This window comes from Corvus hawaiiensis, chromosome 6, assembly GCF_020740725.1.
Source record: "Corvus hawaiiensis isolate bCorHaw1 chromosome 6, bCorHaw1.pri.cur, whole genome shotgun sequence".
NCBI lineage: Eukaryota > Metazoa > Chordata > Aves > Passeriformes > Corvidae > Corvus > Corvus hawaiiensis.
In genome coordinates, this window is record NC_063218.1 from 44,492,863 (window position 1) to 44,508,220 (window position 15,358).

At 41.9% G+C, this 15,358-nt stretch overlaps 2 protein-coding genes across 5 annotated transcripts in view; one reads left to right on the forward strand and one right to left on the reverse strand.

Annotated features, from left to right (window-relative positions):
* The window catches only part of LOC125327841 (intraflagellar transport associated protein), a 41,340-nt gene extending 28,951 nt beyond the window's left edge, over nt 1-12,389 (reverse strand). Inside the window, exons 1-3 of one of the 4 annotated variants that reach the window (XM_048307794.1) lie at nt 12,209-12,309; nt 8,015-8,103; nt 1,028-1,164 (exon numbers count right to left, since the gene is read on the reverse strand). In XM_048307794.1, the coding sequence (XP_048163751.1) occupies nt 1,028-1,164; nt 8,015-8,028 (151 nt within the window). In that variant the 5' untranslated portion in view covers nt 8,029-8,103; nt 12,209-12,309. Of the gene's footprint in view, nt 1-1,027; nt 1,165-8,014; nt 8,104-9,868; nt 10,445-12,208 lie in introns of those variants that run through there. The other 3 variants (XM_048307793.1, XM_048307792.1, XM_048307791.1) reach the window with 3 other exon arrangements.
* Nucleotides 12,390-12,393: 4 nt separating this feature from the next.
* On the forward strand, nt 12,394-14,466 carry RAG2 (recombination activating 2). The gene has a single exon (XM_048307790.1). The coding sequence runs from the start codon at nt 12,660-12,662 to the stop codon at nt 14,265-14,267; it is 1,608 nt and encodes a 535-aa protein (XP_048163747.1). The 5' UTR covers nt 12,394-12,659; the 3' UTR covers nt 14,268-14,466.
* Nucleotides 14,467-15,358: the final 892 nt, after the last annotated feature.

Genomic DNA, 15,358 nt, shown 5'->3' on the forward strand with positions numbered 1-15,358 from the left:
TCATTGATGAATTAGTTAAACAAGACTGGGCCCAGCATTGAGCACCAGGGGACACCACCAGTGACAGGCCTTCAACTTGACCCTGCGCCACTGATCACGATCCTCTGGGATCTGCCACTACGCCAGTTCTCAATCCACCTCACTGTCCACTCATCCAGCTCACACTTCCTGAGTTTCCCTACAAGGATGTTGTGAAAGACAGTGTTGAAAGCCTTGCTGAAATCGATTTAGACAATATCCAAATCCCTCCAGACAGCTGTTTCATCATAGAAGGCAATCGCTTTGTAGAAGGCACACACACAGGCATAGCAGAGCAGGCTAGTGTTGAAAACCTGTGAAAGTACCTAAATTGCACACTCCTAATCTCAAGCCATCACACACTCACGAGTTTCTCGTACTTTTATAAGTTTGGTCCATTTGAATATCAGGGTTAATTTTCCAATTACAATTTCAGGTAATAAAGTAATTTACCCCAGGTTTGTTCCCCCTTTTCAGAGCCTTAGTTTACATATTTCGAGGCCTGAGACAGTAAGGTGGCCCTTGAATCCAGGCCTAGAGAGGATTTGTTATTTCTGACCAGAACGGGAGAACAGTAGCTAACAGGCTATACGGAGTCTTAGAGTTACACAGTAAAGCAGTACAGGATCTGAAAAATATAAAAGCCAAAATCCTAAGACATCACTATTCAGTAGTTTCCTTAGGCTCTTCTTTTATGGAGACTTCTCAAGCAAAACAGTACAAGATGTACTTAGGAAACATCTATCCTTCCAAACAGTGCATGTTTCCCCTCCTCCCTAAAGCAAGCATAAATGGCTAACCACCTGTAGAGACACAGCAGCCTGGGAACCAATCTGTAAAAAGTTGTCCTTAGGGTTCCCACTGCTGAGTGGAAAAACAAAAGTATCACAAGGATTTGCCTAAAGTCACAAAGCAGGTGAGTAGCACAAAGACACTGAATACTACTGTTTCTTTTTTTACCTTCCCTTCTGTCTATGGTACCTAACAAGAGATTTGGGAAATTACGTACCTTCCAAAAGATATGTGAACGTATTTAGAAACTCTTCATATGACTGCTCATGGCTATTAATAAATTGATCAAGGATGCTGTTCTTTAACAGTTGTTCTCCCATGATCATCCACACCTTGAGAGTTGAACAGGTATATCTGCAATAGAAAGTAAAGAGCTATATATATATCTGCAGGCAGAAACCAAATCAACAGAAAAGTCTCTAGTTCACATAGATGGGCACTAGAAAGTAAAATTTTTCTTCTCTCCTTGGGAAGTTCTGATCTTGTCTATGGAACATTATTCAACATTTCTCCAAAAATTCATGTGGACATAGAACTTTTAAGTACAAACGGAGGAATTGTGATCATTTATGCTTGACATTTATGACCTTGGGTAATATGGGCCACTGAAGTGCCAGCTTCTCTTGGTGGTGTTCATTCCCTTAAGCTGTTCAGTCTTTCAACCCCTGCCTTCTTTGCAGAAACAGCGACACCCCTCATCAGCATGTTGTACTTGACAACCCGGACACACCTGTACACTCAAAACTTGGACTGAATCCATCATCTCCAGGTGCACTACTCACTGTACCATCAAAGCCACAAACCCAGATTTTGGACCACACGTTAAATCACAATGGCACCTGTGTGTGTGTACTCTGAGGCAGCACACAGGACAGGCAGAGCATGCTGGAGCTGGACAGCCACACAGGAATGTGAGGCCCACTCTTGAGAAGGGAACAAATGCTGAGAGCTGAAGGAAGAAGCTCCACTCTCCAGTCATACAGCAACAGCTTTGAAGGAATCAAACTACCTTCATCACTTAACCAGGCTCTATGGGAGCCCGGCCCTGAAGCATCCCTCAGTGAAGTCTGCTGAAGTTAACCTTGCCCCTTACTCATAAAAGCTGTGTAAATGCATGTTAATAGCTGCATGATCCTAAACACTTACCCATATTACTTATTTTTTATACACATAGGTCCACACTAACAGAATCAGTTCGCACACATAAACCTGATCAAGATGCAAGAATGCATTATACACTAAGTGTTTGATTTGCATGTGCTTCTGTTTCCTCTCTTGATTTTCCACAACACTAAGTGGATTTTGGGAATGAAAGCTTAATTCTTCAGCAAAACTTCAAATCAACTATTCTAAGGAAAGGCTGCCAACCTGATATTGAAGCTAAGTAAGATCGAAAGAGAATTGTTCAGAGAACAGAAAGAAAATAAAGTGTGACTCCTAACATAAAACCTCAATTTTGTTGAATTGCCTGCTTCCAAGAAGACTAATGTTCTGAAGATATCAAAATACAAGCACACCCACATGGCCTAAAGTTTCCTAATGCTTTACAAAAATTCAACCATTATTAATCTCTGTGGACTGGCCAAGCAGAATATAACTCACCAGACTCTCAGAGTTGATAATGTATATTACAGGGCTTTGAGAGGTAAGCAGCGCCTTCTATTCCTCATTATGGTTAAGTTATTAAAACCAGTATTTGAAATAGTGCTGTGATTTGTAAGCCTACTGTAAAAGAAAAAAATATGTATCTAATCAAGAAAAACTTTTTGTTTTTCTTTGGAGTCTGGTGTCTAGGATATCCAACTCCCTTACAAACACTAATGAAATAAACTTAAAAATATTCCCAAAAGGAAGAGCAAATAAATATTATTGCCAATAACAGATTAAAAAATCCAGTCACCAAGAACTTAAATGATTTAAAAACAAGTTAGTGGAGGGCTGACAGCAAATCTTAGATTAATTCACTCTAAAATGCTCTAGGAAACTAGAAAATTAACATGCAGTTTGGGGGCATAGTTGTATCCTTAACCAGCCGCATGACAGCTTTCTCAGTGAATGCCATGCTCTACAGCCACCAGATCATCAGCCTGAGATTCAGCATCCAGACCAGGTCACACCAAAATCATATATCTCAATTCTTACTCTGCTGTGCAGCTTCTACTTCCTACAGAATTTGGGAAACTTCACTTCAGATACTCCCTTGCACAGTTGTTATTATTACAGGTCTACAGACTCATCTCCTCACAGAGAGGAAAAACCAGCTAGGTCCTAATGAAAGCCAAGGTTCTGTCAGAAAAACAGCCACTCTCTCAAACAACAGAGAGGAGAGGCTGGCAGCCAGAACTACCCATCCCCCCATTTGCAATTACTTTGAAGAACTGCCCAATGCTGTAACATGGCCCTAAATGAAAGCAAGTGCAGAGGATGGTATGTGGGGAATACCTACTATCCCTGAAACTGAACATGTGGTTAGGACAGATGGTACAAGAGGGGTGTTCAAAAACTTATCTCAACCCATCAAGGTTTTGGTATTTTTCATTTTCATTCCACTTCGTTTTCTGCTGCTTCCCACCTACTTTATTTCAGAGTCTCTCTTAAATAATCACCACACTGCGTCAGTTGCAGAGAAGTTTAGTGAGGTGAACAGCTGAAACCAGGCTGACCAGAAGACTCTCACCTTTGCTAAGGAGCTAACCACTAGATTCTACGTAAGTAAATGGCTTCAGCAATCACCCAATCCACAGCCTCAAGGCACTGACTTCTTTAAACTGTCCTGAGAAAATGAAAAAATACACAATAATGGATCGGAATCCTCCACAGTTTATGAAGTGGGTACAATGACACTTCTAGGAAGGAAATTACTGCATTGTTCTGCTAAAAAATAGCTACTACTAAAATCAAAAGCTTACACTCTTTTTTCCCAAAAGGAATCAAACTAACTTGAAGGTCTCAAGGAAAGTAAAGCAAGGGTATCTGATCCTTTCCTTGTTCTGGCTTTGGAGACTTTTAGAGTCAAATATCAGTAAGTGATGCATTCAAGCAGCAACTACGCTTTCTTCTTTTTGCATTTCACTCCTGGTCATCCATCCAAATGACTTTAATGAGGTTACTTGAGGCAATCATTCATTAAGCCTTGCTGATCATCAGCAGATTGTGCAAAATCAATTTTATTTCTCAAAATGCTGTCTTCTTCCAAGCAGTTTAAGACAAATCAGAAATCTCTGCATTGAATCGCAGAAGCAGGTCAAGTGAGTATTAGCATGTTTTCAATTATACAGTGATTAGTTCTATTAAACAACACAAAATGTGGTGGAATATAGACTTCCTGGTTTATGCTGCATTTTTAAGAACTTCATGTTTTTTTAAAAATACAACAGAGGCAATGAAAGAAATATCAAGATTATGAATTTTTAAATGGAAAGAGCAATAACCTAATCCCCTCTACAAACTCAATAAAATCCTATGTAATTTAATTTTTCAGCAAAAAAAATATACTTCGCTAGCATTTCTGGCATAGGTTCCAGTCAGGTTTTCACACTATGAATTTGCTCTCCTAGAAATCATTCTCAATTTTAAAAAGAGGCTGATTAATAAATGGTTTTTTTATAGTTCATCCATAGGTTCATGGAAAATATCCACTATCCACTATATCTGTTATCAATACTTTATAATCTATGTCTGCAAAAATCAGATTGAACATAAATACACTATCTTTAAATCTTATACTCTGTTACTACTGGACAATGCCCCATCTCTTTTCCCCACAGAGCTATCACAGTAACTGCACCTTTAACAATATTGTTACAGCAATGAAGAATGAGGTAGCACCTTTGCAAAAAGAATGAGATTTTATCAGACAAGCACACTCAATTTAAGTCTCTCGAGGTTCTGGCTGCTCCCAAAAAGGCCACCACCACCACCTTTACTTCCTCTTCACGTCCTGGTTTACCACTCCAGTCCATGCCTTGGGCAGACCAAATAAACTATCAGTACAAAACTTGAGAGTAATCAGAGCAAATGCATATATGCTGTTTTAAAGACATGTCTTCTAATACGCCTTACAGCTGCATGATTGTGATTGCCTGTACAAGGGGACAGTGGGACCGTGCAGTGGGAGCAAGGGAAGGATACAGGACTGCCCTTTTGGCACCCTGTCATAGTTGCTTATGCAATCATGAAAGCACAGCCTCATCAGAAACACCCTCACAAATGGCCCAGAAAGCTGTGCTTCCTCCACACTGCAAAAGCAGATGGCAGCAGGGTACTCCTACACCCACCACGCTGAGCTGGACTCTGCAGTGCAGCTCATCAGCCCCCACGGTGCCAAGAGGCAGGCAAAGCTGGAACTCCAGCCTGGCCTTAACAAGTGCTTGCTATTGGCTATGGACCATGGTTGCTGCCTTAACAAACATCCCAGGATGGTGCTTTAAAAGTAGGCCAAGTGAAAGGAGTGATTCTGGGAATTGCCACTCAAGAAAGACATAAAGCATTTTGAGTCAGACAGCAGAGGAAGGTTACCCATTTTCCTGAAGGCAGAAAACTGCTTCCTGCTTGTCTAGACATCTGCAAATCTACAGTTGCGGAAGAAAGCCCTCCCTGCCTTACTCTCCTGCCCTACTTTTCTTCCTCCTCCTCCCTGCTACCACCACCACCTGTGGGGAGGCAGAGCTCCAGGAGCAAACCCAAGGGCACCAAGTTCTGGCCTCAAGCAGGTGCAGGTCAACCCAGCTGGGGGAACAAACTAAAAGTCACAAAGGACAAAAACTTTCAGATGAGGTTCCTTCCAACATCTTGCAATTCAATGTGATCTACGACAGCTAATCCTGTTAAAATCAACTGGATGTTTGCCATTGCCTTCAGCAGGAGGCACACACTTAATGCATCAGCAATTTGTGTGGATGGGAGCTGCATCTGCTTCCCTGAGTGCATTACTGAGCCTGAGAGCTGACCTTTAGATGGACAAAAACATGTGCCTCTCATGCCCAGCTCACATGAGTTTTTAAAGGATATATCCAAGGGCTTTAATTGCAAGCAAGCATATTGATCCTCTTGGATTTCAGTGCTATTATGCCAGCCCCATACCTGAGCAGAATTTTCTTTTAATGAATTTCCAATGGCTTCAAGAGTACTGCTCCCTTTAAAGACAACCTGGAGGCCCACAGCAAGGGTAACATTTCATCCGAACCACAGTAGCCACTGCCCCCTGGAATGCGATTGTCTGGGAGCTGACAGTCAAAGCACAGCTGGACTCAATCAGATATTTCAGATAAGACCTCTAAATAAAGCCCTCTCCCTCACAAGTTAAATACTGTTTACTGTCAGTTTTAGATGAGACAGAAAATTGAAGACTAGGATGCTGGACTCCCTGTGCCCTTTTTTACAGATTTCAGCCTGTGCGTCCTGGCTAAATATCCAGCATATTTGCATTCTGGCTGGCAAATACTACACAAATGAGTAAGGCAGCCTTCCCTTTCCCTGCTGAGCTGGAGTGCGTTACTGCAACCCACAGGAAGCCAGCTACATTTCAGCTCAGAGATGACTGTGTTTTACTGGCAGAAAATATGCTGAAAAGCCTGGAAATATCTCAATGCAATTTGGAATGATTTGGGATGAAGAAGATGCAAACAACATATTATTTTAAGAAATTAATTATAGAAGAAGAAAACCAAGTGAAATGAAGCATTTCCGTAACAGTGAGCAATCTGCTGAAAACATACTACCTATGTCAATGTTATTAAAATAGAAATTGTGAAGGAAAAGTCTATTTATTCCTTTCCACACGGGTTCTCTGCCAGTTAAATTCAGGATGGAAATCCAAGATCTTCTTGCTACGACCTGGATAGTTTTGAACATAATTTCCCTACCGTGTAGATACATTATTCTGAAGCTATTTGCTGCAGCTTCTCCAAAGCACTTTGTCATTGACAGTTAAAGAGAGCAGCTTCGACAGACCATGTCCTCATCCAAAACTGACATGCTGTTGCCAAAAAACTTCAATTTCTCCATCTTCTCAACCACATAATTGGAAAAAGAATTTCTAAAGATAAGGCATGTCAACTGGTAGAAAAAGAGTAAAATGAATGTAAAATATTAAAGTGACACAACTGGGGGACCGGCTTTTTCACTTAAATATTTGTATCTTTTTTGCCAGTAGATCTTTGATCACAGACCCAAAGGAGGGTCAGAATATGTCAAACACTTAGATAAGAAGCTGTCAAGTATTATCCAGGCCCTGCTGAAAATACAAATAAATGTGATCTGAACGCCCTTAAATTTGTGGGAAGTTCTTCAGCATTCAACTCTGCTCTACAGTCTCCCTTTATCTTTGTTTCAGTAGAGAAGTAAAAGGCCCATATGGATGCTACAGGGCACAGTGCCTTAGCACTGCTGTATTTCAGATGAGAAACATCACCACATCCTATCTGCATTACAGTTATTCAATGTCTCAAGACAATTCTTGCAAACATTTGGTATGTTTGCTTTGCTGTACTAATCAAATTCCATTTCAAGTTCCTTCTATTTCTATTCTCACAGCAGTTTCAAATGGGAGTTGAGACATTTCTAAAATACTGTGCAGCAGATGTTGTAACTCAGGAGTGGGTGAAGTAGGGCCAGGAAAACAAAAGCAGGAGCTATGAAGAGTAAATTGTTTTCAGGTTTTTCTGCTTATTTGTTGTGCTGTGTAATGCAAGTGGCTTATCCTCTGTGCCCCAGCACTGCTAGCTGTTGAAAGGATATGTTCCCAGTGGACTTCCCAGCGTCTCATTACTTTTTGTTGGAGAAAAGCACTGCGAAACTGATGAAAAATGTCACAGAAGGATGCAAAGTTTTATTAGTCTTTCAAGGTCTGATCAGAAGGCCACTGAAGTAGAAAAAAAGACATTTCTAATTACTTCAGTAGACTTTTGAGTTGGACTTTTAGTCAGCCCTCACTCAGTGAACTGCATGCATTTGTCATTTCCTTTGCTCTGTTTCAGTGTTACTGCCCGCTTGCAGCAGAGCATTCCTGGGGAAAGCAGTGTGCCAATCAGCAAGAGTTGTTTTCTTTTGCTACCTATTGAAATTATTTTTTCTTTTAACTCAAAATATATTTTAAATTCCATTTTAAAATAGCACTGCAAAATTCTGAAGATGATCACAAGGTTGATAGGTTTACAGTGTAAAAAAATTCAACCATAAAGAAGTGTATGCTGCAGATATTTACAATTTAAGAGGCATCTGCTGTCACTCTGAGCTTCTTCTACTGCAAAGAGTTAAAGCTTCTGGAGGCTGGTGGGTTTCTTGTTGTGCCATCTGAAGACAAGAGAGGAAAGGAAAAAAAACCAGTCACAGCCAGTTAGCCACAGTGGATCGAGTTCTCAGGAGCACATCTGCAAATTAAGCAGATAGATTCCCCTCCATCAGGCTGTCTCTCCATGCCACGAGCCCCCTGTGCTGTCACAGAAGACTCCTCACATTGCTCACATTTGAATCCCAATTACACAGAAAGATTACGGAGGACGCAAAAAACTGCTATCAGCCAGGTATGTCTAAATTACTCTTTTGCCCAAAACAAACTTGGTTGATACACTTAGAAAATTCCTTGAGAAATACTATATAAAAAATTGCCTTCCTTAAGCTTCTTTATGGAGGACTTCAAACCTCTCTGTGCGTCGGGATATGATTTTGACTGTGGAGAATTTGGAAACAGCACTTGCTTTTCAGGGGTATGCTGCTTTGGAAATGAAAAAACATCTGTCAGAGAAAAAAAATACTGCAAAATCAATTTACTTTTCGCCAAAGTAACTGCAAACTAATTAATTTAATGGTCAGCAATGGTTGTTCACCAGCTAAGCCTCCATGTTATCCTGCATTCCATTCTCTCAGTGTCCAATCAGTACAGCTGAAAAATCTTATTTTTGTGTAAATGAAAAAAGGTTCTTTGTGTTTGCTACAGTTCATAAGATCAACTCATTCATCATTCATTATTTCACAGCATTCAAATTACTGTGAAATTATTACAAATAATACTTTCAGTGTTGAAAAATATGAGATGTCACACTAAACAGCAGCACTGATTAGTCATTGTTCTCCTGATTAGAATGTTTTTGTTGCCTAACTGGGTAACAGGCAAACCACATAGGTGAATAAATAATTTCTGCATACGGTCAAAGAGGACAAGAAGTAATAAACACAGTTTGAGAGTGACTCAGTGCCTTAACATTGTCATCTAGTGACATTTTATACAGCCTAGATTTACTAGAACCTAGGACACAAAACCAATGGGAGACTTGCTTCCATAGGAGCAGCTAGAAGGAAGAATATCCAAAGGTATATGTAATGTCACTTGCTGTTTAGGTCACTGAGTGCTACCCCTTGTCTCTAAAAGGTGTTCCTCCTGTACTTCTCGGTGAACACTTAATATGGTTTCTGAAATGGTACACCACCAAAAATTGTAACTATGTCTGTCTATTTCCACAGTAAGCACATGTCAAACTACATTAGCTACTGCTTTTAAAAAACACCTTCTCTCTTCATTTGATCCTTCTATACATGTATAGAATACATGCATCTCCCAATGCAGCTCTCTAAATCTGAATTCCTTATCATCTCTTCTTGACATATAAACAACTCTTACCTGAAAAAACCTGCTCAAAATACTGTTTGATTTCAAGATAAACACGAGGAGAATATTAGTTTTCTTCTTTCTGTTAGCTTAGCTTCAAGCTCAGGTCTCTACTGCTTCCCAAATAGGGGGCTTATAAAGGTGATGCTGAGATTCTCATTTAATTGTATAATCCTTACATCTTAACCTTTTATAGAAACACCAAATATGATGAAGCATGACTCAAGTCATCATAACTGGCAATTGTTTATGTAACTCCCCGCTCTCTTTTTATTCATCTTTACTCCTTGTAGTGTCTCTTCCCCGGTATCTTGTGCTGCACCACAACAAAGGCATTTGTCTGTTACCCTCTGCACTAGCTGAAATGCTAATCCAACTCCACAGTGACAGTTTTTGAGCATAAAGCCACAAAAAAATACTTCAAACTCTTTGCTTATAAGGTTAGATCTTTACCTTTTGGGTTCCCCAAAGCTGTTCAGGGTTAGATGAGCCATGGCCCAAAGGAATCAGTGGTATTGGAAGGTTAGAGGTGGAGGTCAGCGTAGCCAAAGAGCAACCACATTGTATTAACACACTGTAATTGGCATGAAAATACTAAATAAAATAAAAAAATGGAAAGCCAAAGCAATTCCAGTCAGTGCCTAAGCAGCTACTTCTGTCCAAAAATCTCAGATAAATATTCCCTCCAATACTTACCAAACTGCTTGCTTATGTAAAGTTCAAGAAATATTACAAGATGACAAGGAAGTGTGTCTAAATGTGCTTAACCAGTACATTCTGTGTGTCTATCAATCAAATCATTTTCACTGATTTTTCTCTGTATCTGCAGACTCTTCAGACAGTAAACTCCTCAGAACTGAGTACTGCTCAGTATTTGGGAAACAGTTTGTGGCACTGTGGACACTAATAATTGTCATATTTGGAGATTCTTTAAGTATGTAAAAATATAAGATGCATACCAATATATTAATTAAATTGTTTGCCACTTTTAATACTCTCATTAGACTTCAAATATAAACCAGCAGTCAAATGTAGAACACTAGTGGTACAAAACAATGAACTTTAATTTTCTCATATAGAACAGAAATTTTCTCATGGCATCTTCAGTATGGAAGACATTGTACTTTTCTAAAGATCCTGTAAAACCAAAGAAGCTAAGTAACCAGACAATATGAAAGAAGAGACAAATGACATCTAATCCAGTAAACCCAATTTAGTGCAAGCTCCTCTGATGATGCCATTTTTGAATGCTTACAAGAAACAAGCAGCAGATTCCTGTTTAGCATATCACCTGAAGGTAAATAATTTCCTGAGTCTTTCTTCATGCATAATAAGGACAAAACCTGCTGTGTATACTGACATGCTTAGAAAAGGGTTCACTAATTTAATTAACTTATAACTGAATTTCACCTACAGTGCAGTACTTCTGAAAAGAAATCTAAATGTAGAAAAAACTACCACCTTCAGGGCAAAGGTATTAGGCAACACAGTGAACAGAACCCAACCATGATCTTTGGATGACTCCACAATGTAAGACAGCCATTCCATGGATTGTTTTTCAAACAGACTCAGTAATGGCTATGCCTACTCTGTCCGTGCGCTCTGGCCTGAAAACATCTCACCTTCGAAAAACATTCCATGGCAGATCCCTGTATTAGCACACCAGTTTGCACTCCAGTTTGAGGGCAGGCAGTGCAGCAATATGGTACAACAAGGCAATTGATGTAGTCAGTGTCATCAGTTCCCCTGTTTTTACAGCGACTCTTCCTGTACACGATGTTGTTCAGATTCCCCCAGGTTTTGATGTCACATAACTAGAAGACACCCAATCCTCCCTTAAAAAAGAAACTCTGTGCATCTTGTTTTTGTTGTTACAGCAAAATGACAAGCAGGAACAAGGAAAATATGAATCCTAAAGACTTCAAAAAAAGTAATTACATTTTAAAATGTAGGATTTAGTGGGGTTTTTCCTAATATTCAGTTCATACTTTTAAATTCTGGGGGTTTGGCAAAGGCTGGGACAGAGACCTCGGACATTTACTAAAGGACACAAGTCTGCAGTCACCAAAGGCCAGTACCAATGAATCAGCCAGTTAATTTCCCTCCCTGCTGTCTGTGCTCTCCAAAGCTCTTTCACAGTCAATATCCAGGCTGATTACATAAACTCCTTTCGGTCTTCAAACAAACAGGTTTATAGAAGTAAAAGATACCCCTTGAAACCTACTCATGAAAGCATGAGCAAAGAGCAGAGATGAAAGACAATTCGAGTACACTGAAGACCCGCAGCAGCGGGACTCGCAAGCCCCCGACCCCGAGCAGGCTGCTCAGCGCAAGCGTGAGATTCGCCCTGGAACCCGCGGCCTGTGCCTCTCCAGGCAGCCCTGCACGGCTGGAGAGACAGCGGGCACCGCCTGCTTCTAAATGCAGTCAACACATCCTGACGTTTACCCTGTAAACAAAACGTGCAACCCGAAGTCTGAGCGCACGCCCGCCCTCCAGCGCACCGACTGCGGTGCCCTCGGGCGCGTTCCCGGCCGGGCGCGGATGGGCGGGAGCCTTCAGCCGCCGCCGCGGGACGAGGGGCGCCGAGGGCGGATGCGCCTCCCGCACCCGAGGGGCCCCGGGCCTGCGGCGTCCGGGAGGCTCCAGCCCGGCATTCCCGGCCGCCTCGAGGCGACAAACGGGCAGGAAATCCCGGCTTGTGGCATCCCCGGCGCTGCTCCCTCCTCCCCGGCCGCCCCGGGCCGAACCCCGCCGGCAGCAGACCGGCGCCGGCCCCGCGGCCGCACTCACCGCCGCCGGCTCGCTGAGCCCGCCGGTCCCGATTCCTCGCGGCCGGGACGAGCCAAGCGGCGGCCGGGACGAGCCAAGCGGCGGCCGTGCCGGGCCGAGCCGGGCAGCCCAGCAGGAACTACCGGCCCCAGCAGCCCGCGGGGCCGCGTTCCCATAGGAGCCGGCCCGGGAAGCCGCCCCGGCGCAGAGCTGCGGCCGCACGGTGTGTGGGCTGCATGTGCCGACAGCCCGTAGTGTGCACAAAGTCCCCAAAACACCGCGGGACCGGTGCAAACCTCATGCTTGATTCATCTCTCGAGTCACAGACAAGCGTGTCTTTTTGGGTCTCAGAGTGCGAACTGCAGGGCAACTTACATACGATTTATTCAAGTTCTGTTAAATAATTGTGATAGGATCTAATGCATGTTTGATCTGTTTGTTTCGTTTTGTTTTTTATTTTATCAGCCACAGTATGGCACACTCAACAGACAAAATGTCGCTGCAGATGGTATCCACCGTCAGTAACTCATCCTTGCTTCAGCCGGGCTTCTCTCTCCTGAATTTTGATGGGCATGTTTTCTTTTTTGGTCAGAAAGGATGGCCAAAGAGATCCTGCCCCACTGGTGTTTTCCTCCTCGATATAAAGCAGAATGAGCTGAAAATGAAACCCGCCTTCTTCTCTAAAGACTCGTGTTACCTTCCCCCTCTCCGCTATCCCGCTCTTTGCATGCTCAGAAGCGATGCAAAGGCTGATGAGTACCAGTATATCATCCATGGTGGTAAAACACCTAACAATGACCTCTCTGATAAGATTTACTTTATGAGTCTCGTAAGCAAAACTAGCAAGAAAATGACATTCCAATGCATTGAGAAAGACCTGGGTGGAGATGTCCCTGAAGCTAGATATGGGCATACAATTAATGTAGTTCATAGCCGGGGAAAAAGCATGAGTGTTCTGTTTGGAGGGAGGTCATATACTCCTCTTGCACAAAGAACCACTGAAAAATGGAACAGTGTAGTTGACTGCTTGCCATCTGTGTTTCTCATTGATTTTGAGTTTGGATGTTGCACATCATACATCCTTCCAGAGCTTCAGGATGGACTTTCTTTCCACGTTTCAATTGCCAGAGATGATACAATCTACATCTTGGGTGGCCACTCACTTCAAAATAACACCAGGTCCCCCAACTTGTACAAGGTAAAAATTGATCTGCCCCTGGGCAGCCCAGCTGTGACCTGCAGCATCCTGCCAGGGGGGGTATCTGTGTCAAGTGCTATAGTGACACAGATAAGTGATACTGAATTTGTCCTTGTCGGTGGCTACCATTCTGACAACCAGAAACGGTTGGTGTGTAACACCATAGTTCTGGAAGATAGTAAGCTAGAGATTGTTGAAAGTGTGAGCCCAGAGTGGACACCAGATATTAAACACTGCAGAACATGGTTTGGCTGTGATATGGGTAAAGGATCTATTTTGCTGGGCGTTCCAGGGGCCAACAAACAATTAAGCCCAGATGCAAACTACTTTTACATTTTGAGATGCAAAGGAGCAGAAGAGGACAAGGAAGAAGAATCAATAACACAAATTTGCAGTCAGACATCAAGTGAAGACCCTGGAGACTCCACTCCATTTGAAGACTCGGAGGAGTTTTGTTTTAGCGCTGAAGCCAATAGCTTTGACGTTGACGATGCTGACACTTACAATGAAGATGATGAAGAAGATGAATCAGAAACGGGCTACTGGATCACCTGCTGTGCCAGTTGCAATATTGACATTAACACCTGGGTCCCTTTCTATTCGACAGAACTCAACAAGCCTGCAATGATCCTGTGTTCCAGTGGGGCTGGCCACTGGGTCCACGCGCAGTGTATGGATCTCTCAGAGACCATGCTTCTCCGTCTCTCAGAAGCAAATGTCAAGTACTTCTGCAACAACCACGCTGACCTTAATAAAGGGCTACAGACTCCCCAAAAGGTGGTGTGCCTGAAAAAGCAACCCATGAAACCATTGCGCAAAAAGAAAGCCATGAAGTTATCAACATCAGCGAAAAAGTCCTTTCTTCGGAGATTGTTTGAATAGATTTACAGTGCTGATTTGTATTCACCTGGGAGAAAATGGAATCCCAGGCAAAGGCAGCAATGGTTGAAGGAAAGTGGGCTCTCGGAGCTCAAAGAGGTCTTCTTATTCCAGTTATCTCAATGTTTTTGTTACATTTCAAAGCACATTAATTTATTCCGTCCCTTATGTGTATTTTTGTAATATCCAGACAGGGAACCCATCCTAGAGGGCACTGTGCAAACACACAGCCAGATATTGGTAAACTGTGTGCTGTATTTTATGCTATAACTTACTCCCCAGTAAGTTTAATGGAACTGCTGTTAGGATAAGACATTATCCCATGTAGTCAGTGCTGTTACCATCTGTCCATAAAGAGCATTATATTGCCCATTTTAATTTTTTATCTTAGTCAGTAGTTCTAGAAATATTTGACCTAATTTATAGCTGCATTACTCCAGTTTTATGTTGGTGTAATGAAATAAAATGAGACTAATTATTCTGCTTTTACACAAAAAAAAGTCCCTTGTGTCAGAAATAATGAAATATTCAGACACTGAAGGTCAGTTTTCTTCAGGGACTTCCTTTATGGAAAGCTTATATATGGAGCATTTAATTCTGGATAATTAATTTTTTATTTTGAAAGTTATGGAATGATTATATGTCAGTTTTGGCTACCTTTGTGGAATATCATCTTACAGCAAAAATTAAACTGCTTTTTTTAAACTACTGTGATCATCAACTGCTTTGTGTTTGTATTTTAAAAAATTCAGTAAGGTAATAAAGTTTGTAATAAAAATGACTGCATTTTTTCATGTATTCATGGGTAAATCAAACACTGTAAATCCTAAAGTTTACAAAAGGACAGCATGTATGCTTCGGAGGTCCATATGAAGCCTGATAAGGGGTCTAGCTTCACAGCCACCCCATGCTGTGAACTCCCATTGACTTCAGAAGAAATTCCTTCTGATGAACAGGACTTTTATCATTTACTGCAGGTCCTCCACTACCCATTTCTTTCTCTGCTTTCCCAGGGTGACTGTGTAGAGTGTGAGAGCTTAGAAGTGCAAACTGTAGCTCAGAGTGATTCATTGAGCCAGTGGAGCATTGTGAGG